Raw genomic sequence first — 23,035 nt, 5'->3', positions numbered from 1 at the left:
TGTGGCTGCCACTTTCTAACCTTTGTTTTCCCCAGTGGCCAGTAGGCATTTGCCCACAGTGTATTATTGCCCACATGGACAGAGATGTGTTCCAGTCCCAAAACCATTTGGCTTTTAAATGACACCATTTTTCTTGTGAAGAGAAAACTGATTTCTTTATACCTTGTGAGGCACTTGCAAACTCACCTGCACTAAAGCTGTGCCTGGTGCAAATGTATATAAACAGAGAGCCAGAATCTTTCAAGTGACAGGCTTAAAGATAGGGGATTAATGAACCTGAAAGCCAGTCTTCTTTATCCAACTATTCCCCCTCTCCCTTTTAAAACAGAATCACAGAATCATCTAGGTTGGAAAAGACCTTGAAGACCATCTAGTCCAACCATTAACCTAACACTGACCATTCTCAACTACACCATATCTCTAAGCGCTATGTCAACCCAACTCTTAAACACCTTCAGGGATGGGGACTCCACCACTGCCCTGGGCAGCCCATTCCAATGCCTAACAACCCGTTCTGTAAAGAAATACTTCCTAATATCCAGTCTAAACCTTCCCTGGCGCAACTTGAGGCCATTCCCTCTTGTCCTATCACTTATTACTTGGTTAAAGAGACTCATCCCCAGCTCTCTGCAACCTCCTTTAATGTAGTTGTAGAGGGCGATGAGGTCTCCCCTCAGCCTCCTCTTCTCCAGACTAAACAACCCCAGTTCCCTCAGCCGCTCCTCGTACGACATGTGCTCCAGACCCTGCACCAGCTTCATTGCCCTTCTCTGGACACGCTTGAGTAATTCAATGTCCTTTTTGTAGTGAGGGGCCCAAAACTGAACACAGTAACCGAGGTGTGGCCTCACCAGGGCCGAGTACAGGGGTAAGATCCCTTCCCTGTCCCTGCTGGCCATGCTGTTGCTGATACAAGCCAGGATGCCATTGGTCTTCTTGGCCACCTGGGCACACTGCTGGCTCATGTTCAGCCGGCTGTCAATCAACACCCCCAGGTCCCTCTCTGACTGGCAGCTCTCCAGCCACTCCTCCCCAAGCCTGTAGCGCTGCTGGGGGTTGTTGTGGCCAAAGCGCAGCACCCGGCATTTGGCCTTATTGAAGCTCTTACAGTTGGCCTTAGCCCATCGCTCCAGCCTGTCCAGATCTCTCTGCAGAGCCTCCCTACCCTCGAGCAGATCAACACTCCCACCCAACTTGGTGTCATCTGCAAACTTACTGAGGGTGCACTCGATCCCCTCGTCTAGATCACCAATAAAGATGTTAAACAGGACTGGCCCCAAAACCGAGCCCTGGGGGACACCACTCGTGACCGGCCACCAACCGGATTTAACTCCGTTCACCACAACTCTTTGGGCCCGGCCATCCAGCCAGTTTTTTACCCAGCGAAGCGTGTGCCCATCCAAGCCACAAGCAGCCAGTTTCACCAGGAGAATGCTGTGGGAAATGGTGTCAAAGGCCTTACTAAAGTCAAGATAGACAACATCCACAGCTTTCCCTCATCCAATAAGCAGGTTGCCCTGTCGTAGAAGGAGATGAGGTTTGTCAAGCAGGACCTGCCTTTCATAAACCCATGCTGACTGGGCCTGATCATCTGGTTGTCCCGCATGTGTTGTATGATGGTACTCAGGATGAGCTGCTCCATCAGCTTCCCGGGCACCGAAGTCAAGCTGACAGGCCTGTAATTTCCCGGATCATCCTTCCGAACCTTCTTATATAAGGGTGTCACATTGGCCGATTTCCAATCTGTCGGGACCTCCCTGGTCGGCCAGGACTGCTGGTAAATGATGGAAAGCGGCTTGGCGAGCACCCCAGCCAGCTCCTTCAGCACCCTCGGGTATCCCATCCGGTCCCATAGACTTGTGTGTGTCTGTGTGATGCAGTAGGTCACTGACTCCCCTGTCTCCGCCTGGATTGTCCCCAATCTCCTCCTGGATCGTGGGGAGGTCGTTCTCCCAGTCTCTGTCTTCTGGCTGAGGAGCCTGGATTCCCTCACTACAACTAGTCTTGTTATTAAAGACTGAGGCAAAGAAGGCATTAAGCACCTTAGCCTTTTCCTCATCACTTGTTACCATGTTTCCTCCTGCGTCTAGCAGGGGATGGAGGCTCTCCCTGGTCTTTCTTTTGCTGTTGATGTACTTATAGAAACATTTCTTGTTATCCTTGACTGCTGAAACCAGATTAATTTCTAGCTGGGCTTTAGACCTCCTGATTTCCGCCCTGCATAGCCTCACAGCATCTTTGTAATCACTGTGAGTGGCTAGCCCCTTCTTCCAAAGGCTGTAAACTTTCCTTTTCTCCCTGAGTTCCAGCCAAAGCTCCCTGCTTAGCCAGGGTGGTCTTCTCTGGCGCTGGCTTCTCTTACAGCACGTGGGGACAGCCTCCTCCTGTGTCATTAAGACTTTCTTCTTAAAGACTGTCCAGCCTTCCTGGACCCCTATACCCTTCAGGACTGTCTCCCAAGGGATTCTGTCAAGCAGGTGGCTAAACAAGTCAAAGTCAGCCCTTTGGAAGTCCAGGATGTCAGTTCTGCTGCCCCCTCTCCTGGCCTCTCTAAGAATAGAGAACTCTCTTATTTCATGATTGCTGTGCCCTAGTTGGCCTCTGACAGCCACATCATCCACCAGTCCTTCTCTGTTCACAAAGAGGAGATCCAGCAGGGCACCTTCTCTGGTCGGTTCACTCACCAGCTCTGTCAGGAAGTTATCTTCCATACATTCCAGGAATCTCTGGGACTGGTCCCGCTCTGCCGTGTTGTATTTCCAGCAGATGTCTGGGAAGTTAAAGTCTCCCACAAGAACAAGGCTGTGTCTGCCTTGCAGTAATACTGTAAAGCCACGTAGGACAGAGAGTGAGTGCTGAATACTGTTGCAGCTGCAGGGTGAACTTCAGTGAGACCAACGACTGAATGTCTGATGTAGCAGAGTCACCAGATTGTATGTCCTCACTTCTGTCTCAGGAGGTAAGAGACACCAGGGACTTGGTTTGAACTATGCTTTCAGGGGCTGATTTTGTTCGAGTTCTGTCTTCTGCCACTTTCATGCAACAGGCCCAGTTCAGTACCAGATTGGAGGAAAGCATGTCATCCCCCATCACTACTACTGCAATCATAGACTGGGGGATTTGAACCAGGTCGAGACAACAAACAATTGCTAGACAGCAGACTGAAAGGGATCGGCAGTAGGCGACAGAAGTCTTAGATTTCTGTGTACAGGCCCCAGGCTTTGTATTTTGCTCTGAGACTGATATAAATACAAGTGTCATGTACAAACTCTGGGACTTGCAAGGAGATGAACAAAGAACTTCAAGTGAAGGAAGCATAAAGGTCATAAACATGTCATTATTCACTAGAGAGAGTCCTTTTTCATAGCTGGAGTCTCACCACCAAAGAAATGAGTGAGACATTTTCACAGAAAATCTGTCCTTGCCCTTTGTGTATTTTAATACCACGCTCACTTTGCTGTTTAGTATCTGTCAGTTATTTAAGGAAGAATGAGAGGTAATACTAGGTTTCTGGTGCACTGCTTAGTCCAAAGAAAGTCTCAGAGATACTTGCCCTGTTATTTCTGTCTGTCCTAATCTCTCTTGGGATATGTGTTTGATACTACAGACATATGTGTGGTTGATTCAGCACTCGGTATTTGAGGGCTGTAGTTAACATGGATGTTCTCTCCCAGCTCGAGAGAGGGCTGGCAGTGTGCTGATGCTTCTGACTAGAGGACACCCCACCTGGGGGTGACCCCCAGCCCTCAGCTAGGTTGTCGCTGCCCAGAGGAGCCAGGGAGGGGTGGCAAGGCAGTCAGGGAGGGGCAGTTCAAACCCATGCTGTTGCCACAGTGGGGCCGCACAGGCCGCCTCTCCTGCCCCGGCCTTTCCCCCAGCCGCAGCGTGCCTTACTTTGCAAGCCACCCGGTGAGGGCAGAGCTTCCCGAAGCCCAGGGGGGGCTGGATCCGTCGGAGCAGTGTCACCACATCCAAGTGTTTGATCCGTCCCCTAAAGAAGAAAGCACAGTGAGGGTCGCATCCTCAGTGTGGGGCAACCTGCTGATTCGCCTGCAGAGTGCGGATGCAGCTAGAAGTATCACTGAGATCTCTATGGCCCCACACTGCACTCCCTGTAGCCTGGACGTAGCTTCAGGTATTATTTCAGGCGTCTTGCATTCCATGCATTCCTCAGGATTTGCCCAACACTCGTACAACTCCTACTAAAAAGCCAGCTGTCCGTCATACACGAGTCAATACTTGCAAGAACTGACTTCAGTCAAATAGTGCATGAATGGACAATTTGGGTTGTCCTCCCACCACTGACTTGCTCAAAATCTATGGCTGCTTCCTTACTTGTTAGTCTTAGGGCTATAGCAGGCACAGAGGTTCAACAGCTCTCATTTTTCCTGGCACTTTACCTCCCATATAAATAGCCCCAAGCCACTGTCTTTTGATAGTTGTTTATGCTTCGGGCTGTCACTGGAGCCTGTGCAGAACAAAGTGCTGAACTTCCTCCATAGCAGCAGGTGGGTTTCTTTTAAGTTCTGTAAATGGCATCTCAAAAGACAAATTCTCTCATGGAGGGAGGAGACCTATCAGAGCCAGAGGTGGGGCTTCAAGCATGGGACATGGATAGGGAAGACAAAAAAAAGAGCTTCTCTTTTATAGATGGGAAGGAACAGGATGTCATCTGGACTGAGAGGCTATCTATTATATGGCTTCAGTCACTGCAGTCCTACCTTCAAACAAGCACAAATAGTAGCATCTGTTTTGTTAGCAAACAGTGTATTTATTAGAATTCTGTGCTTATGCCCTATCCATATTAAAAGTCTCTCTGGGAAGTCACCACAGATGGGAAGAAGGGTTTCAATTTATGTATCACTCTGATAATGTGACATGGCTTCACGTATTGCAGAACAGGAGCCCAAATTAATCTTGACACTATGTCTCCTAAAGTGATCTGCTTTTAGTTTACGCCAAGATTTCTTTCCACAGTTTTTGCATTATGAAGGGGGCTTTGCAATTACAATTGTCAACTGTACTGTAATGCCAAAGGGATCTAAATGCACTTTAAGCCTAAGCATGTGTCAAACAGAGCATATAATACTGAATGTCAGTTAAGCCCTTGTGTGAGTTGTTCTTGTGTAACTTTAAATCCCTGCAAGTCTGCTGATGTGAATAACCTTGCAGACAATGTAACGCAGCCATGTGAAGGTACAGGTTGTGATGGGCCTATATGACTTATGACAAAATGGAGATTTGAGCACAGCAGCTCTGCTGTGAGTAGAAAGTCAAATAGAAGAGCCACAGCTCAATATCCCTAACACATGCAACAATAAACCAACCTTATAACCTCCTTTGATTAACCTCCTGCTTCCCCTCCCTAAACAGTCTACATCTCCAATGTCCTGCCAGGTTGTTCAGCTTAAATGATGAGACTTTTTTGTGTATCCTTGCACTGCTGGCTTATGGATTCACCACCAGATACTTTGTGAAGGTATCTATTTTAGGATTTTTGCAGAAAAAAAAGTGTTCCTGAAGGGGGAACAGGGCACTTACTGCACTGGGTCTAGCGAACAGAAAATAACGGGCCTGTTCTCCCTGGGAGCTCTGATATCCAGGCTGGGTTACTTACTTGGCTTCAGGGTCATACTCTGCCCAGATCCTTTTAAACTCATCCAGGTGGTGTGGTCCTAAAATGGACCAGTCCCGTGTCAGGTAATCAAAGTTATCCATTATAACAGCTACAAAAAGATTGATGATCTGCAAACAAGGAAAGAGATGACTTGACGGATGAGGCAGGTAACAGTAGACTTCACTGGGTTCTCCATTTAAGGTCTGGATTTGGATTTACAAAATTAGGAAGTAAATGGGAGTGATTTCTCTGTTCCCCCATGCCAGCCCCCCAGTTTAAATGGGAAGATCCCAGAGGCTGGATATTCTCAGCTGGTCACATTTTTCTCTTCCCTACTAAATGGATGAGGCCCAAGTTTGCAGAACGCTTAGAAGTTCTGTGATGGCTTTTTATTTACCTGTGTCGTTGCCTGGCAGAATGGGATAGTGGTGGGAGAACCTGGGATTTGTCCTCTACAGGCAGTGGGGCTGAGATAAAAGTCCTTTCTTCTGGCCCAAGACCAAAACTTTTAAAATGTTGCTGCTCTTCACTGGGAGAGTTTTGCGCACTGATGCCAGCTGCAGAGCATGTGCTGTCGCTCTGAGCAATGCTGCATTGCCAACACAGAGCAGATGCAAGTGGGATATGTGTATTCTCACAGTCATTGCTGCTGGCAGGGGAGGAAAAACCTGCTCAGCAGCCAGAAGGAAGGTAGGAGGGAAGGTGGGAAGTGTGGCTGAGGCGTTGCTAGCCTCAGCACAGCCCACAACACGCTAATTTGGTTTTCTCATCGAGGGGGAGGGGGAAAGAGCGCTCCTTTGCTGTGCACAAAGGATTGGGATTGGAAGCAGAGCATCCCCCAGAGCTGGAGGGAGGAAGAAATGGCAGTGATCAAGGGGGTGTTGTCACTGAAAGGGTGCTGCTGGGAAAAACCCCATGGGGAGATTTTCTCTCTTTGAGATCATTCTTCTGCTGTGCAGTGCTGATGTCTGGGGAGGCAGGGGCCCAGTCTGAGGGCAGGTTTTGATTGCTGGGGTGGACTCACCAGGAAGGCACAGAGCATGTAGAAGCTGATGAAATAGAAGACGGCAAAGCTGCTGCCACAAGAGTGATCGGCTTCGGTGGAGTTGGCTGGCTCCGACTCTGGGTCACACTTCTTGTCTGGGAGACATGCCAGCATGATTTCCTGCCAGGCCTCACCAGTGGCACACCTAGGCATGGCAAAGGGCAAAGGAAGACAGCAGTGACCTTTGATGTGACAAGGACTGACACATTAGCAACCTGTTCCTGCTCCCATGAACATTAATGGGAGTTTTGCCACTGAGGTCAGTTAAGAGCAAGTTAGGCTGATGACTGAGCTTTGACATACACTGTCTTTGGCTAGTCTGGGTATGGGGCTGTTATGTTCCAACCAGCCAGAGTCATCAAGATGTGTATGACATGGCTATAGATTGCATGAAAAAACTCCTTGAAAATGAGGAGAGAGAGTTGAATTCGTGCCAACTCCCCACCTTGTCAGCACCCCTCCCTGGTGCCAGCACATCTGGCCACAGCTGGAGCAGGATGATGTGCTGAGCTCAGCTGGGCAGGGCCGTGCCAAAGCATGAGTGGGAGTTCATGTCCCTTTCCCTGCTAAAATAAGCTGGAAGTCATACTGGCTAGGTTTGAACGGAGGGAGGAGTTTGTGATGCATATCAACATTTGAGAGCACTGAAAACTGGCTACCTTCTTTCTGAGTAGGAGGACTTGCCTCCCTCCCCAGCACTGAGTGTTGGCCAGTGTCAGCTGGCAGGGTACAAAGCTTAAGGGACCAGTTGTTTCATCTGACGTAACTTCTAGGCTCCCCCGCTAAGGGACAACATGTTTCTACTCACCTCGTGAGCATGACACAGTAGAAGGAGGTAAACTGTGCCCAAGAGCAGAGGAATCGTGCTCCCAGACTGACACAATCCAGAGCTGTCAGACACCCACCTGAAAAGCAGCAGCACTGCCTGGGGGAAGGTCTGGAAGTTGTTGTTGCGGTTGATTTCTGTGGTATCGTTCAGCGCAATTTTACCAAACACCTGGCAGAAAGCAAAGGTCTTTTCAGGTTAGCCCTGCAAAATACCCAAATCTCTTGTCACCTGTAGCTCTTCTTGGCCTCACCCTGACTCTGATATTTAACATAATCTGTTCCTCTCTTAAAAAACCTGTTTCCACAGGTCTTTCATATTTGCTGTTGCCTCCCTTGCTTGTACTTTATCACCAGAAAAGCACTCATTTTGTAACAAGAGGCATTTTCTGTTAAAACAAGACAGCCTTCTTTATTTCATAGGCTGTGAATACATGATATGGGGCCTTATTTTAACAGGTACTCATATGGGGAGGGGGTCCAGCTCAAAGAAGTCAATAATACAGAAGAAAAGGCTCCTTCCTTCATTGCTTATCTGTCTTCACCAGGAGGAAATTATAGCAAAAGACCAGCAGCTGCAAAGCTGTGAGCTTCCAACTCTGTGGGGTGCCTTGGATCTTCCCAAAACAATGTAAAGTACGTTGCCTTGGATCTGGAGATTGTCCAAATGCCTGCCCTTCTAGTAGTCATGCTTGTCACCAGCAGGTGTTCCAGGCCCCCTCCTCCCGCTCCCCCAGAGTGCAGCAGTGTGAAGATAATGACTAGATTTGCCCAGACAAGGATGGCTTACAGCTTCCTTCCATGCCCAGCCAATCACTGCTGCACCAACTAGTTCATCCAGTCATAGCACAGAGCCTGCAATGATCACCAAACCCTTGTAGGGGTCTGTCCTTGGATGTGAAGTCCTCAGTGCAGCAGAATTTCAGGCTTCTTTGAAAAAGTCTGATATAGCTTTGGTACTTTCGGGCACTGGGACGGAGAGCTTAACAAACCTTGCCTGGCAAAAAGGTCTCTGCACAGCATAGTCAGTCAGGACTATTTATTCCCCATCGATAGCAACGTGACAGAGATCTCAAGGACCAAGAGCTGTAATCTTGTAGCCAAAACAAGCAGCAGGAACAGAGCAGCTCTGAGAGAACATGGAGCTTCTTTTCAAGCAAATGTCACCAATAATTAACACCCCAAGAGAAACAACGATGTGAAATGAAGCACAGGGACAATGGTGGGGAGGCCATGGCAGGTGGGAGGGAGGGTCTGTACATGGTGGCTTTCTGCAGGGTGCCTCATGGACATGTGGGCCTTCCCAGCCCCAACCGCCCCCACGCCACGGGTAGCAGTGACAGCCCCAGCTGCACTCAGGAGGAGCAGGAGGACAGTTTAAATGCTCAGAGGCAGTTTGAGCTGAGGCAGCCCATATTTTTCATTTCAGCCAAGCGTAGGCAAGGGAACTTCCCATGCTGGAAGTCTGATTTTCCTTTCAACCTTGCAGTTCCTCTCACACACGAGGCACTGGTGGCAGCTACTATGGGTACCTTGCATCAGGCACCTATGAGGACCTGTAGGTAGAGGTTCCTCTCTTACGGCCTCTCCAGTCTGTGCCTCCTGGGCCATGATGTGAGTGGCTTCATCTATCAGCATCAGTTTGGATTTTTCCACTTGAGCACATTAGGTAGCGAGGCTTGAATGTTGTTACGCTCCAAGTCAGGGCAGTAGCTGAGATAAAGTGGTAGGTCTCCTTTATATGGGAAATTCTTATATTTTCATCAGCTCTGGTACATCTAATCTTTCAAGGTAGCTGCTTAATGGAGTGAGGAAAGATTTTCCTTCCTACGTGTTCCCATAGAGAGGGAACTCTATGTGTCAGCAGGTTCAAGAGAGCAGCACACAAAATGTCTGAGATGCCATTTGGACAAAAAGTGATGATAATAGGTCTGTGGGCTCTAAGCAAAGAGGTTAGATGAGAAAAGTTGGTTTTCTCATTGGAAGACAGGAGGGCAGAAAGCGATCTAGTAATCTAGATCAATGTGAAAGACAGATGTATGATCTTCAGGCTGCTGAGATGATTTAAACAGAGGCTTGAATGTAAGCCAAGGCTTAAATAGCCAACTTAGAACTAGCTGACAGAAAAGGGAATAGAATTACAGAATAAAACATCTAGCCCTGGCAGTGCCCTGATCATTGTAGACCACATCTGCATGGGTGCTTAGAAGCCATTTTTAATGCTTTGTGTAGCTACATAACACTAGTGTAATAGTCTCAAGTGATTTTCCTGTATCGCACAGGTAATCCTGTAAGATCTTGGCCATTTGAGCTCATTAGGTATCAAAGGCAAAACTGTCAAGTTTACAGTATTAGCCTAGTAGAATAAATGACAGCTGTAATTACTGGGGGCAATTGAGATAACCTGTGATAATTCAAAAAAAGATGAGTTTTATTTTTCAAACTGGGGCAGGGCAGATGGAGTCTATGAAAAGATATGATTATAATAACAGGAAATAAATTAAAACAAGGTCACAGAGGTCAGATGAATTTTGTTACAAATTCTGTCGGCATTGTGAAACCAAGAAGATCGTCACGTTTGAAGACCTCTGGAAGCAATTACGCCATGCCTTTCTATACTTTGGTCTCTGGTCCCAGGTGGCTGACTTGTCTGAGATCTTTAATTAACACTGAAGTGGAAAGTGAAGCTTAGTTTGAAAAGCAGCACAGCAAATGAGGCTGAGACTGTCCCAGGCTGGGCCTATATCACATCCTTTCTTCACTGGTCTGTATGCAACAACAGTTCCTTGCATAGGTGAATGCTCAGGCTGGTTCCAAGTTCATTTTGCAAACTGAATAGAAAATTGTATTGATGCAGCTTCCTGAAGAACTAGCACAAGCATAGAGTGTCAGTACGATGGGTTTGATCCCATATTTACCTTCACAGGTGGAAATCAAAAGCTGCTCTTTACAACTCAGCGGAAGTTACGCCAGTGTGAAAGTGATGGGAAAGAAAAATTGGGTTTGTTCAGTGCAGCATGGCCATAAGCCCACTGAAACAACTGCTTTGAACCAATGAGTCCTTTTACTGTTTGCATATTGCATTCTGCCATTAAATGAGTTGTGGCTTTTCTTTTTTTTTCCTGGAGTGTGTTGTGCTCCTGTTGGAAGTGGATAGGCAGACAATGTTTTCCAACCAAAGTTAGCTGCTGTCTTACCTTAATGGGTGAAAACATTCTTGTAAGCCCCTACAACCACACATTGATCTAGTTACTTTGTAAGTCAGTTCCAAAAACTCTAACAGGAGAAGGTAGACACAGATGAGCTCTTTAGCATCACTTACCTGCATCCCGATCACGGCGTAGATGAAGAACAACATCACTATTAAAAGAGCCACATAGGGGAGAGCCTAGAAATGAAAGGAAAAAAAGAGAGCACTGTGTCTCCACAGAGCCCGACACACTGGAGCCTACTTCATGCTCCTGGCTTTGGGAAACTGGGCGGAGGCTGTCTCCAAGCGTGGAGCCTGTAATTTGCCTAGGTAGCCACTAGATGCCTCTACAGGCCCACATTTGCTTGTCCTCCCAGCCACCACGTGCTGCCACCCAGCTCAGGCAGGCTCTCACCCTGCTCCCACTCGTGACCACGTAGCTCTGCTGCCTTCAAGTCAGTCCTGCCCTTCACGGAGTGAGGAAAGTGAGGGCAAAACCAGTGTCTACATCTGCTTACCAAGAGGAGAAAACTCTGATAACCAGTATTATTCTGGCACTAAAAGCAATGTGATTTTTTCTGGATCCAGTCTGATGAAATAAAAACTGCAACAGCTGTCAAGATCCAAATTCAAGGCTTCTGCTAACAATGGCTGGTACCATCCTAAGTACCTAAAGCATCATCTCAGCTTTGTTCCCTGTTCAGTGTTAGGTGTCTCTGATGGTGTCTGCAATGCACTAAGTGTCTGTGATCAGCTGCTGAAGAGGAAATGTGGAGCCCTGATATGCAGAGCTGCCTCATAAGGAAGAGGCCTGTACAATCATCACTGAGTGCTATCAGTTTCCTCTGCCACTAGCAGGAATCAAGGGTACAGCTCGGGACCTCCCATGCTCAGGCTTTTGAGGAGGAATTTTCTACTCTGTTGCTTTTGAAATATCTAGTGCTCAGACCAGAGATTTCCAGAGCTCACTTCTGAGGTAATGGGCGGACACTTCCTGAAAATGAGAGTACAGCCCCTGATCTGGATTCTGAACACCCCATTTCACAGAGTATAAAAAGCCTACAACATTTTTTTTTTAATATAAGATTATTTACACATTTTAAGTTTATGCCTAAATTCAACAGGGCTAAATCCTATAGGAAGAATTGAGGAAAAAAATTCACTGATTACTATGGAGATTTGACTAAGATCTACAGAAATCATCTCAAAGAGATCTGAATATTAAAATGGCAAAAATTCAAACCTTTAAACAATGTCTGTAATCATGATCCTGAGGCTTAGGGGCAGATTCCTGTGTGTTTTATAGGGTCAGACAAATCTATATGGTTATCCCACAATGTCTGTGGAGATACACCATGCTCCAAACATTTTGTGATGATCTATTTGAGACTTGATACACACAAGACCTAAGAAATGCTCCTGGGATAGTGTCCGGACAGGACCTGAAGTGCATAACCTTACCAGTTCTTCTATCTTTCAAATGGGGATGGGAAAAGTGTTTTCTCTCCTGGCCATCTAGCCCTCCACTTTCTTCTCATCCCACTCCTCTCCACTGATGCATCTTCCTACCCATCTCTGCCCCTTATTCTCCTTCAGCTCCCCACCTCCCGTATTCCACTCCTCTGGCTTTGTCCTCCTCCGTCTCCATCTTTCCCTGGCTTTACCACTTTGTCCTTGTGATTCCCACGGCCTTGCCTTGCCCTCAGCACCCCTCTCACTTCCTACTCCTCCCACTCACCAGCCTGGGCTGTGTCGCTATCTCTGCAGGCGGAAACCCTGCTGAGCATTTTCCCACCACACACTCCTCTGACCAGTGCCCCATGTATGTGAGCACTGTGCGCCATGCCCAGGGCACACGGTAGTTACGATGGGATCTGAACTCTAGCAAAAGTTCGTTGCTTATTAGGCTGCCCTGTGTGAGCAGATGCTTCCTGGAAGCATGTGGGGACACAGAGGAGAGCCATGCCAGACAAAGTCTGGAGGGATCTCAGATTTTGACAGTGGGAGTGGCCGTATTAAGAGCTCTGCACAGTGGCTATTCTTAGTTACCAAAGGAGCCTCCCAGTAGTTGCAAGGGGAGGAGCTCTAAGCAATGAATACCATGTTATAAATGGCTAAAGGCTTTCAAGGGAAAAGGCACTTGTTTGCAGTGCTTTTTTTTTTTTTCCCCCTGCTGTGGAAGATACCTCCCTTGATACTTTCTCCCATCACCCTACAACCCTGCCTAAAAGTGACTCTCCAATCAAAGAGGTCTCAAGGTCACTGGAGGGAAGTACCAGACCCTCCCTTTCCCATCCATCTCATCCTCTCCAGCCAAGAGTCATGGCAAGTTGAGCTCAGGATAAGAGCGAACTATTGCTAAAGAGGCTGGAAGGGCACAGGGGCAAGGGGAGGAGAAGCAGGAACTGGAAAGTGTGACTCTGTCCCCTGCATCAGGGATGGCTGAGCTATGCCAAGGGAATCTCATTCCTATGCAGGCGGACAAAATGGTTCCCACTGGAGCTGCTCAAATAGCAACCTGGAAGTTAGCAACCATGTAAGCAATGGAAAAAGTCCATTGTGGTACAGATGTGTCGGAATACTGCTGTGCAGTATTAGATCCTCTGGCAGTCAAGGAGTGTGCAAAATGAGAGTCCTTTGCATGAGCCTGGTGGTCTGGCTACCAAGACCACCTGAGAGCTGCATCGGAAAAGATCCAGACTGATCCCTAGTGTACACATGTGCTACTTCTGCTGACAGAGACAGAAGTTGTGGGGATTCACAGCACTGCAGGCTTTCATCCCAGCTTGTGTTGTAGCTGGTGAGGTTTAAGTTTTAAAGCGTAGATCAGCTCCTTTCCCATCTGAGTTAATACAAATGCTACTGACCATTTAAAGCCTCAATCTGAGGGATATATGGTTGTTGGTTCAAGACTTGTGTTGCACAAGTTACTCTTTCATGCTTTTGTCCAGTGGTGTGTCCTGCATCTTTTCTCATGCTTAGACCACAATTTGTATTCCTGTGCTGTCTCTCCCTGACCCTTCCTCCAGACCTGCCCCAGTAACATCCAGGTTGTGCTGGCCCAGTAAATCCAGGTCAAGTACTTGTAAAATGCAGGAATATGCTATGCTTCATCTCTAACTACCATTTTTCTATAAATGGCTAGGTTAGGGTCTGGTTTGGAAGCAGTTTTTCTAGCAAATAGCTATCTGTTGGTGTTTGTTTTTCCCCAGAGGTGATGATTCTTATCTAGTCTGGTCTCCTTTGCCTTCCCCTATCCTACTCTGATATTTTACCTATCATGAAAATGTAACCTGCCTCTGGGGCAAAAGCAGCAGCAATTTAATAACTTGGTATCATTACCAGGGCCAAAAGTGTGAGGCCAAAAAGGTGAAATTCTTCCTGGATGAAAGCATGGGGGTCACACATCTCTAATACTCACTGGAAATCCTCAAAACAAGGCTTAAAGGAAACTTAATTGAGACCCAGGCCTTCCCCATAGCTGTGTATTTCGCTTAAAGCAACAGATATGAAATACAGCTAAAATAGAAAAAAAAAGCAAATTGAAGGGTTACAGACAGGTGGTAATTGAGTTGAACTGAACTATCAAGGCTGTTCAGGAAGGTCTCAAGCAATGACTCATGCTTTAAAGACGAAACTCATACCCAGGCAGTCATCCCCTGCAAGCCCCATTTACTTGACTCTCATTCGTGCCCCCTGTCACTGGTGCACACAGTTCTGACCAGCAGCTTTTGAGCTCAGGCACTTGGGTGAAACCCATCCCCGAGAGGCCACCAAGGGGAAATAAAAAGGAGTCAGGTCTTATTTAAAGATAAGAGAAGGAATACCTGGAAGGACTTGATGAAGGTCCAAAGCAGTGTCCGGATGCCCTCCCCTCGGCTCAGGAGCTTCACAAGACGCATCACGCGGAAGAGTCGGAAGAAGGTGATTGAGATACGAGAGTTTTCCTCTGCATTCTGGAAGCCATTGGCACAGAGGCAGGAGTTACAACAGCACGGGAGGAACAGGGGCCCTGGGCCACAGAGGATGCTATGCTGAGAGCTCACTGCACTGTTCCTTGTCCTTGTACTGCTCCCTGGGCTTGCACTGCCCCGGCACCCCAGGGATGGGCCGAGGCTGGTCAAGCCTGCCCTCTCTCCCATGGCAGTGAGGCTACTCTATGGGGGCTCTCGAGGCCATCAGCCTCTCCCTTCATGTTGCCTGGACTTTTGGGGATTAGGGATATGTTATGGTATGAACCCCTCCATTACATCTCCTCCTCACATTGGAAAGATGCAATTCTCCTTTGACATTGTACTGGAGGAGAAAGACACTTTCACTTTTGACCTGTCTCGGATGATTTACTCCAGCGGGCACCTCAGCCAGCAGTTCTGGTGAATCTGGTATCGGGCATCAGCCACGTGCCACTTGCTCTGCTGGGAAACAGTAGCAGGTCCCAGGTCTGCTCCAGGGTGCGATACCCCATGGGGGCATGGCATGCACTGGCCCCTGCCCAGCTGCGGCCGTCCCTGGCACCTCGCTGTCCCTGTGCTGCTGTGGCCATGCTTCTGGGGGCCGGGCCATGGTCGCTCACTCCTGCTGCTCTGTGTTCGAGCCTTTCGCATTTCTCATGACCCCTTTGTACTTCCCACAGTCTGTGCACTGACTTCTGTTTTTTAAAAAATATTTTATTTTGGGTTCACTGCTACTGTTCAAGCGTGCAGTATTTTAAAATAGTCTTCTAGCCTGTTTTTTTCTCACAGCATCTGCTTTATCCCTAAGCATTTTCCCCTGGGCTTGTAACCAGCTCTGACGTTCCTCAGCCTTCACACATGTGAAGGCAACACCCATCTGAGCGCTGCTGTGGCAGGAGGCTCACCTGGGCCTTGGCGGAGGACCCGCTGCCTAGCTCAAGGGGATGCAAGGCACAGAAAATGCTGTGTTTCCCAGTTCATTAACCCTCTAAAATACTGTGCAAAGCCTGGGGAGCTGGTGGTTTCTACTAGCAGTACTGTGGGAATGTGACCTTCTGTCACAGGGGGAGATAACACTGTCACCCTGCCACTTGACCTGCAAAGAAGTGCACAGAAACCCTCTCTTTCTCCCCACCCAGCCTGCAAAGACTGCAGTTTGCATCTAAACACCACCGGAAGAGCAACATTTAGGAGGAAGAAACAGTGCAGATCACCCCCGCTGTTAACTACTCACCACTGTGTAAACCAAGAGAGAACAGACCCTTTGGATTTCCTGTCACTGGGCAGTGAAAACAGCAGCTGTTTGCCTGTCTGCTCCTGATAAAACCCCAGGCACAGGAACCACCCGCATGTATGTTTCTGGGATTAAATGTCCAGATGAGGACGTGTACCTGTGTGCTGCATGTGCTTCTGTTTCCAACCCAGGATGAGCAGAGTGATGCTCTGCTCCTGCTTGTGCAGCCGTGGGGGCACGCAGGGGCCATAGCTGCTTGCTAGTGTGTGCAAACCCCGCTTGCACAGAAAGCACAGCACTGTATGTACAATAGTTCAGGATTACACCCCAGCTGCAGTTTGTCTGTCTGCCTGTCTGTGGTGAATCACCAGTAGTTATTTTGGGTAGCTTCTGCCAGTCTGCAGCAAAGGCTGATGCTTGCTGCCCGTGCAGTAACTGGGTGAAAAAGACTAGGGGAGCAGGCTGTGTCAAGGAAAAGCCTGGGTGTTCCCTACAACTCTCATCATTCCTGTTTTCTGACTTGGACAACAGGCTGAGGGTTTCAGCGAATCAGAGGGAATTGCTCTGAGGTGAGGAGGGAATGTGACCTCCAAGAAATCAAAAATCATAGCATTCAATACTCTCAGCACTACAGTCCTAGAGGGCTAACTATAAGGTCACCCACCTCTCCCAATCCTGCAGAAGTCCTATGGCCTCCCTTCCACTTTCTCTAAGAATCTAAATTTGAATAACACCTAAAAGAGAGCTGAGGTCCAAATTTAAAAGTTGTGTGAACAGCAGTACTGCTGTGGTTGTGACAAAAAAAAAGAAAAAAGAAGTTTCTTATTCTACCTGCTGCTGCTCTTGTTAGCTTAGCTTTGGATGGCAGCAAGCTCGGACATGGGTCTGGACAAAGGTTTTAGCATTCCTTCATCTTTTCTTGCTGAGAGGAGTCAGCTGCTGTAGGCAGAAAACTATCCCTGTCCTCCTAGGGTCCTGGAGTAGGCAAAGTCTAAGCAGCAGATAAAACAGAACAAATTCCTCCCTGATGCAAATCTACCATTTACTGGCATCAAACCACTTAGCCAAAACCACTCAGTGATGCCTCGGGAGATTATGGTCATTTTAAGACTAGGTGGCTACAGATTAGCCGGTGCTTGAGTAGCCTTGCTTGCTTTCTCCTGGCTTTCATCCAGCTTTTCAAGGCATATCCTTGCCAGAGGAGGGAAGCTCTGCAAAGTGGCAATCAAGAGAGTGGAGTTACTACAACTCTGTTGGGGTGGTGTGCAAACTGCCTTGTACAGCAAGGCAGCAGAATTTGTGTGCACCATTGTACAACATACTCTTTTTTTTGTGCAAAGTACGAACTCAAATGTTACAGTGAACCACCTCATTGAAGAGGAACTTCAGAGTCCCAATCCTTTCTAGTTTGGCAGCTTGGACGTGAAGTCACATTGCAAACTTATTCAGCATCACATTGATAGCGTCATAGTTTGTTGCTAACAAGAAATCTTACCAGGTCTAGTTCTCTCTTGATGATTCATTAGAAGGCAGAACGACAGTTAACTTGACCAAAGGAAAGCTCAGGATGCACAAGAAATACACATGTGCAGCATATTCACAGCTCATGTGAACACCAGACTCACACCAATACACGACATGGCAGCTTCATGCACAAATAACTAGGCTGGGCTTGGAGAGAAAAGTCGTGATCACGGGGAAGAGAATAAAGGAGTGTGTTAGAAAGAGTGTCACAGAAGCTGGGAGGGTGGTCTGTATTTTTGGTCTTACCATAGAGGAAGAGCATTGGGTATGTTCAGCTGGCTTTAAAGAAAGGCAGACAGAAATAAGCTGTAATAAGTCTCCAATCAAGAGCCCTAGTAAACTAGGTCTTGGCTAACACAGGAGCAACAAAATGGCAGAAGAGGGCAAAAGGGAGTTTGAAAGAAATGCACAAGAGGCTGGGCTTATTCCCTAGGACACCCAGGATCAAAGCTGGCCATGGCAGAAGTAGGTACAACTCCCACTGAATTTGAGGTGAGCTGTATCTGCTACCACCACATGTGAATTGCACCCAGTATCTCCAGTGGAGGTACTGATATTATTAAAATGTTTCTTGTATCACTAGTATCATGTTCAATACAGGGACTAATTTAGCTCCCCAACTCAAATCCAGGCCATGTCTGCACAGGGACCAGCCAGCTTCTAGTGCATCAGTCTGATTTGTAAACCCATAATATCCCAGTGTTGAAGCAACACTTTCTATTTATATATCCCTATTCTCTTACAGATAGTTCTGGGTCATAACATCGTGTTACTAAGACAATGGGTTGGGACAGTCTAACCAGCTCTTGGCAACCCTACAACACCCACCACCAGCTGTGGAAAGTGAGCTGGTAAAGCTGGTTAGCTTGCTGTACCTTCACCTACCTCACAGCAAAGCTCCAGGGACCCAGTGGATGTGTCCCTGAAGGCCAGGCTGAGCTGAGCTGAGCCCTGGTCATGCCTGGAAGAGTCTAGTTGCTGCAAACACTCTGCCTGACATTCCTTAATTAACTTCTGTGGCCATTTCCAATACTGAGAGCAATTCTAAAAAACACCCAAGTCTGCAAGTACCCTTAGGCGTAAGAAGCAGAATTGAAAATTAAATAAAACCAGCTTTATCGGGAGTTGTTCAGTTCAATAGTAACATAATCCTTCAGGCCTAAGCTCTACCATATGCCCCATATGCCAAACCTGTCTGTCATTACTTCCTGTGACTACATTAGCAAAGCTGTAACTGATATATTTCTTCTTCTGCCAATGGCAGAAATCACCTCTGGTGCCATGGAAGACTCCTGCAGTATGCTTCTGCTCTCCAAGAGCACTGCAGTAACCAAACTGGCATTGTATTACCTAAATAAAAACTGTAGTTTGGATGCACAGCCTATTTGGTTATATAGGAAAATGAGAAAAATTAGAAACCCAAGGTACACCTAACCATATAATAGTCTTTTGCGTTAACTCAGTGGTTTGGTAGTGTCGGCTTTCATTGCTTTTATCCTCCTCTTTCACATGTTTGCTCTTGTGTTTTCTTTTAAGATCACATGCAGGCAAAAGTTGACTTGAATACAAAAAAAAAAGGAGTGGTGCCCATGGAGACATTTCTTACAGATCAGGCATAGATTTTGATTTCGTGTTGCTGGGCAAACATCTCCTTTCCAGCAAAGAGTTTCCCTATCCCATCCCCCTTCCTCTTTCTAGTTTTGCAAATCATCTTTTCTAACAATAGGAAGACCCTTATTCTGCTAGTTGCTGCATTCCTGGTAGAAAGCCCCTTCAAACTAACTGAAGGAAGCCCAAAAATTTTCAGCACCTTTCAGGATTCTCCATCCTTCCTGGCTGACAGTGCTGTGACTGACTGGCTGAAGAAGCCTTGTAAGTTACTGTTGAATATTATACCTCAATTGTCATCTTGATATTGTTAATATTTCATCAGAAATTGCAGATAATAGTAACATAACAGAATAAAAAAATCTGTATAAAAGGATATGACTATATTAGGCAGTGTTGATATGGGATGCTGAACTCGGAGGAGTTGGCATCACGTTGAAAAACTAGAAACCAAAGGTTCTGAGTGCCTTTGGCACTGTTAAGAAAGTGAAGTAGAGGTTGGCTTACTCTTCTCTTATTGCCTGAGCTAACTAGCCTTTGTTTTAAGATGGGGTCAAATATGTAGCAAATTATGTCACTAACTACAGTAAAGGCTCAAAAGCAGCACAGGAAAGGTTTTGTTAATGCTGGCAGGTGGCATTTGTATAAACTGTAGCACTGTGGGCTGAAGTTCCTGATATGCTTGTGCATACAGTATTTTGTGCGTGAACATATGAGGGGGAAATCAACCCCCAGCTGTGGGTTGCTGAATAAATTTTCTGATATCCACAAAGTTTTCAGAGAGGAGTCAAATCCTACCATTTTCCACCTGTGCCAAAAAGTCACCATATGGACCTGAGCACAGATATCTGAGAACCTGTTACTGGGACTTCCAAGTGCGGCCAGTCCTAACTATAAAGCAGAGAGAGCTATTGCTAGACTTTCTGATAACCTTCAACCTTGCAAGTGATGTGGGTATGCCAATTTTAGGACAAAGACAGGCACCTGGCACCTGAGAACATAGTAGTCACATCAGTTCGCAGGGATGGAGGCATTATGATAGATATTTGGAATTAAAGCCAGTGTCTAATGCCCATTTGAAGTGGATAGGAATTCATTTCTACAAATCTCAGAACCATGTACAAAATCAAATCCTCATCTGTTTAATGTCTTTGAAAGAGCTTTTGGAGAAGCTACACCACTTAACAGAAGGTGGCCTTGGCTGTACTCTGTTTTACTTGCAGCCATCTCTCCTCCTGCACGTGGTCTAACCTGCAAAGGAACTTCAAGTATTCTACCCTGCTCTTACCATTTGGGGGCTAAGTAGCATCCACATAACTGAATGAGAAAGGGCAACAACAATAACAGTGCGCTCAGTCAAGAGATGATGCTCTGCACAATTTCCATCATAGAGAAAAGGGACCTGAAGTGTAAATCACAAACAAGTCCAGGGGCATATTAAGAGTAATGTAGAAGGGAACTTGCAGGCTAAGAGTGGGAAGAGAAATATCTGAGGCAGGATGCATCCATGTAAAGACACTCAATGGGGATGAGTGCAATGAAACTGCTTCGGTCATTTCTTTTTTTCTTTTTTCCCCTCTTGATGTCACCATATTTAAAAACGTAATAGAGATGCTAAGGAGCAGAAGAGGTGAAGAAACAGAAAATCAGGTTCTGGAAGCCAAAGTAAAAATTCAGTATGATAAACACTGAGGGAACCCTGAAGCATGTCTGAAAAGCTCCTCAGAATATTGTTGCCTGTATATATCTCATTTTAACTATGCTCAATGTGTACCAGAGCAGCAATATTTTAAACAGATGCATTGCTTGAGCTGCTGCTAACCTGTGTGCATCCTTAAAGTCCCTGCAGGCACAAAAGTGAAAGGCACAACTTATGCCCATCATGAATTCAGGATCCTGGGTAGGGAAGTCTCTGGCAAAGAAGACAGGTTTATTTAATGGAGAAAGACTTAAAATCTCGGAGACCACAGCACCAAATAAGGTAACTGATAGTACTGTGTTCCTGCTAATTGTGCTCCACCTGGGTAGGTGAGGCTTACTGGCGGCTACTTGCAAAGAACATACCACCTCCAGATGGGTACATCAGAGCCTCCTCAGCCTCCATACTGACTCACATATCAAACTTGGTGTTTGATCTTGCCATCAAGTCAAGGAAATCGTTTTCAACAGGTTGTGTTTATGAGTTTCCAAATCCTGATTATAGCACAAATGCTTTGGAAGCTAGGAGAGGATAAAACTTGCACTCCAGGAGAACCAGTTTCAATGTTTCAAGAGCAATACGTAACAGTCAATATTGTATGATGCTTATGCTGTAATGTAATCCATCCTGAAATTCTGAGAAGGGATGACTTGGTTCTTCAGAGCTGTAAAGACAGGAGAAAAAAAATGACCAAAAAGACTAAAGAGTTTGTGCCATCATGGTAGTATGAAAGCCCCCTGAAATATCGATGGCTTAGAATATCTTCTGGATAGATAAAGATTTGGAAATAAAAAAAATAAGGTGTGTTAATAAATAGATTCAAATGAAAGTTTCAGTGGAAAAATCCTGAGAAGATATATCAATCCCACCTCATCCCTGTGGAACAATGGAGGTGGAGGACCGTGTTGAGAGGTTTGAGTTCCCTGGGGTTTTTGGCTGGTTTGCTGACAACTATAATGGCTATCCAGAGAAGCAGCACCTTGAAATGCCTGAAGAGGAGCTCCATTAGGTTTGTACAGCATATATTTAATATATCCAAGGAGGCTCCTTGACTGCTGGGTAAGTATGTTTCAGTAGTTGTAGAAGCCTGACTGCCACTGAGATGATGGTACAGGCAGGTGTCATTCCCATTACCAGCACTATTGATGGTAGTAATTTTTTTACACCAGAGGGCACACTGAAGATGAATTCAGCTCCTTCAGAGGATCCAGTCTTTGCTAGGAAGGCTAAACTATTTTTTTCCTGATGTTTAAGGAGTAAAACTTCCTTGCTGATAGTTGTTTTACTTTCTAACCAGACTTCTTCCATTTGTAGGGAAGAATCTCTTTTTGCAAGACAGAATTCAACCCTTAGGTTGTGGAGAACTTTGGCCTGGCTAGATCTGGGGAACATTTAAGCAGCCAAATGCACAGTGTTATTGTTGCTTTGTTAGTCAGAGTTGTCTCAGTCAATGAGGTGGTACAATGGCAGCTTCTAATTTTGCGTGGTAGCCCTAGGTTTGAAGAGATGAGACGAAATCTGTGTTTGAGACTTTGGCACCATGATATGACAGAGTATCTTCTTATTTCTCAAGAAAACAAATGGTCAGGTGCTTATGTTGCCTTTTGTGACAAACAATTTATAATGATATTTCTCCACTGAGGAAAATATGGCTTGTGGATGAAGTTCTTAGAGACCACCTGCAGTACTTTGTTGTTGGTGATGGATGTCTGCTAAGATGTTCCCTTGATTGCTGTTGCAAATGCCCCTTGTTGACATCTGGAGAATGAAAAGATACCCATGAAGATGCCATATCTGTTGGAAACTTGTCCATTGGTCTATTAGCCTTCTGCCATGAGGAAGGGGGTGATAGATGTTCACTTCTTGCTTTTTTCTACTTATTGCAGGGAGGATGCCTCTGAGAATCCACACTGCAGAGTTTGCCTGAGCAGCGTGAAGTGCTGTGTAGCTCCTTTGCAGTTCTAGGATATCGGTCTTTTCTAGCTCAAGTTGTTTGTATCTAGATGTCCTCTAAGAGTCCTGCCTACTTTAGCCATACTGCATCTGTGACCTTCTTGGAAACAAAATGAAGGGCAGAAAGAGACATTCTAGGGAAATTAACTCATCATACAAACATAGGTAAGATTTTAAGGGAAAAAACAGTTTCATTAAGGGATAGCTGATGAGCAACAGGGATTTGATTTTGTTGCTACAGGGAGCGAGAAGTAACTGAAGGGCTGTTTCAGCTGCTTGGCCACTTCATCTTGACTGGATGTAGAGGGCACAAATAGGGCAATGGCAAGCCAACAGCACTACTGTTCTGGAGATTTTTCTTTCACACATGTGGGTCACACTGAGACG

At 46.4% G+C, this 23,035-nt stretch overlaps 1 protein-coding gene across 14 annotated transcripts in view; it reads right to left on the bottom strand.

Annotated features, from left to right (window-relative positions):
* The window catches only part of CACNA1C (calcium voltage-gated channel subunit alpha1 C), a 498,932-nt gene that overhangs the window by 22,734 nt on the left and 453,163 nt on the right, over nt 1-23,035 (bottom strand). For 10 of the 14 annotated variants that reach the window (XM_074871704.1, XM_074871692.1, XM_074871705.1 and 7 more), the window contains 7 exons: nt 17,635-17,667; nt 14,505-14,633; nt 10,810-10,875; nt 7,568-7,659; nt 6,642-6,807; nt 5,618-5,745; nt 3,895-3,991 (listed from right to left, as the gene is read on the bottom strand). In XM_074871704.1, the coding sequence (XP_074727805.1) occupies nt 3,895-3,991; nt 5,618-5,745; nt 6,642-6,807; nt 7,568-7,659; nt 10,810-10,875; nt 14,505-14,633; nt 17,635-17,667 (711 nt within the window). The remainder of the gene's footprint in view (nt 1-3,894; nt 3,992-5,617; nt 5,746-6,641; nt 6,808-7,567; nt 7,660-10,809; nt 10,876-14,504; nt 14,634-17,634; nt 17,668-23,035) is intronic. The other 4 variants (XM_074871694.1, XM_074871695.1, XM_074871701.1 and 1 more) reach the window with 1 other exon arrangement.

This window comes from Strix uralensis, chromosome 5 (assembly GCF_047716275.1).
Source record: "Strix uralensis isolate ZFMK-TIS-50842 chromosome 5, bStrUra1, whole genome shotgun sequence".
NCBI classification, from domain to species: Eukaryota; Metazoa; Chordata; class Aves; order Strigiformes; family Strigidae; genus Strix; species Strix uralensis.
The sequence above is the reverse complement of the archived record's forward strand: the minus strand, read 5'-3'. Positions and strand labels throughout refer to the sequence as shown.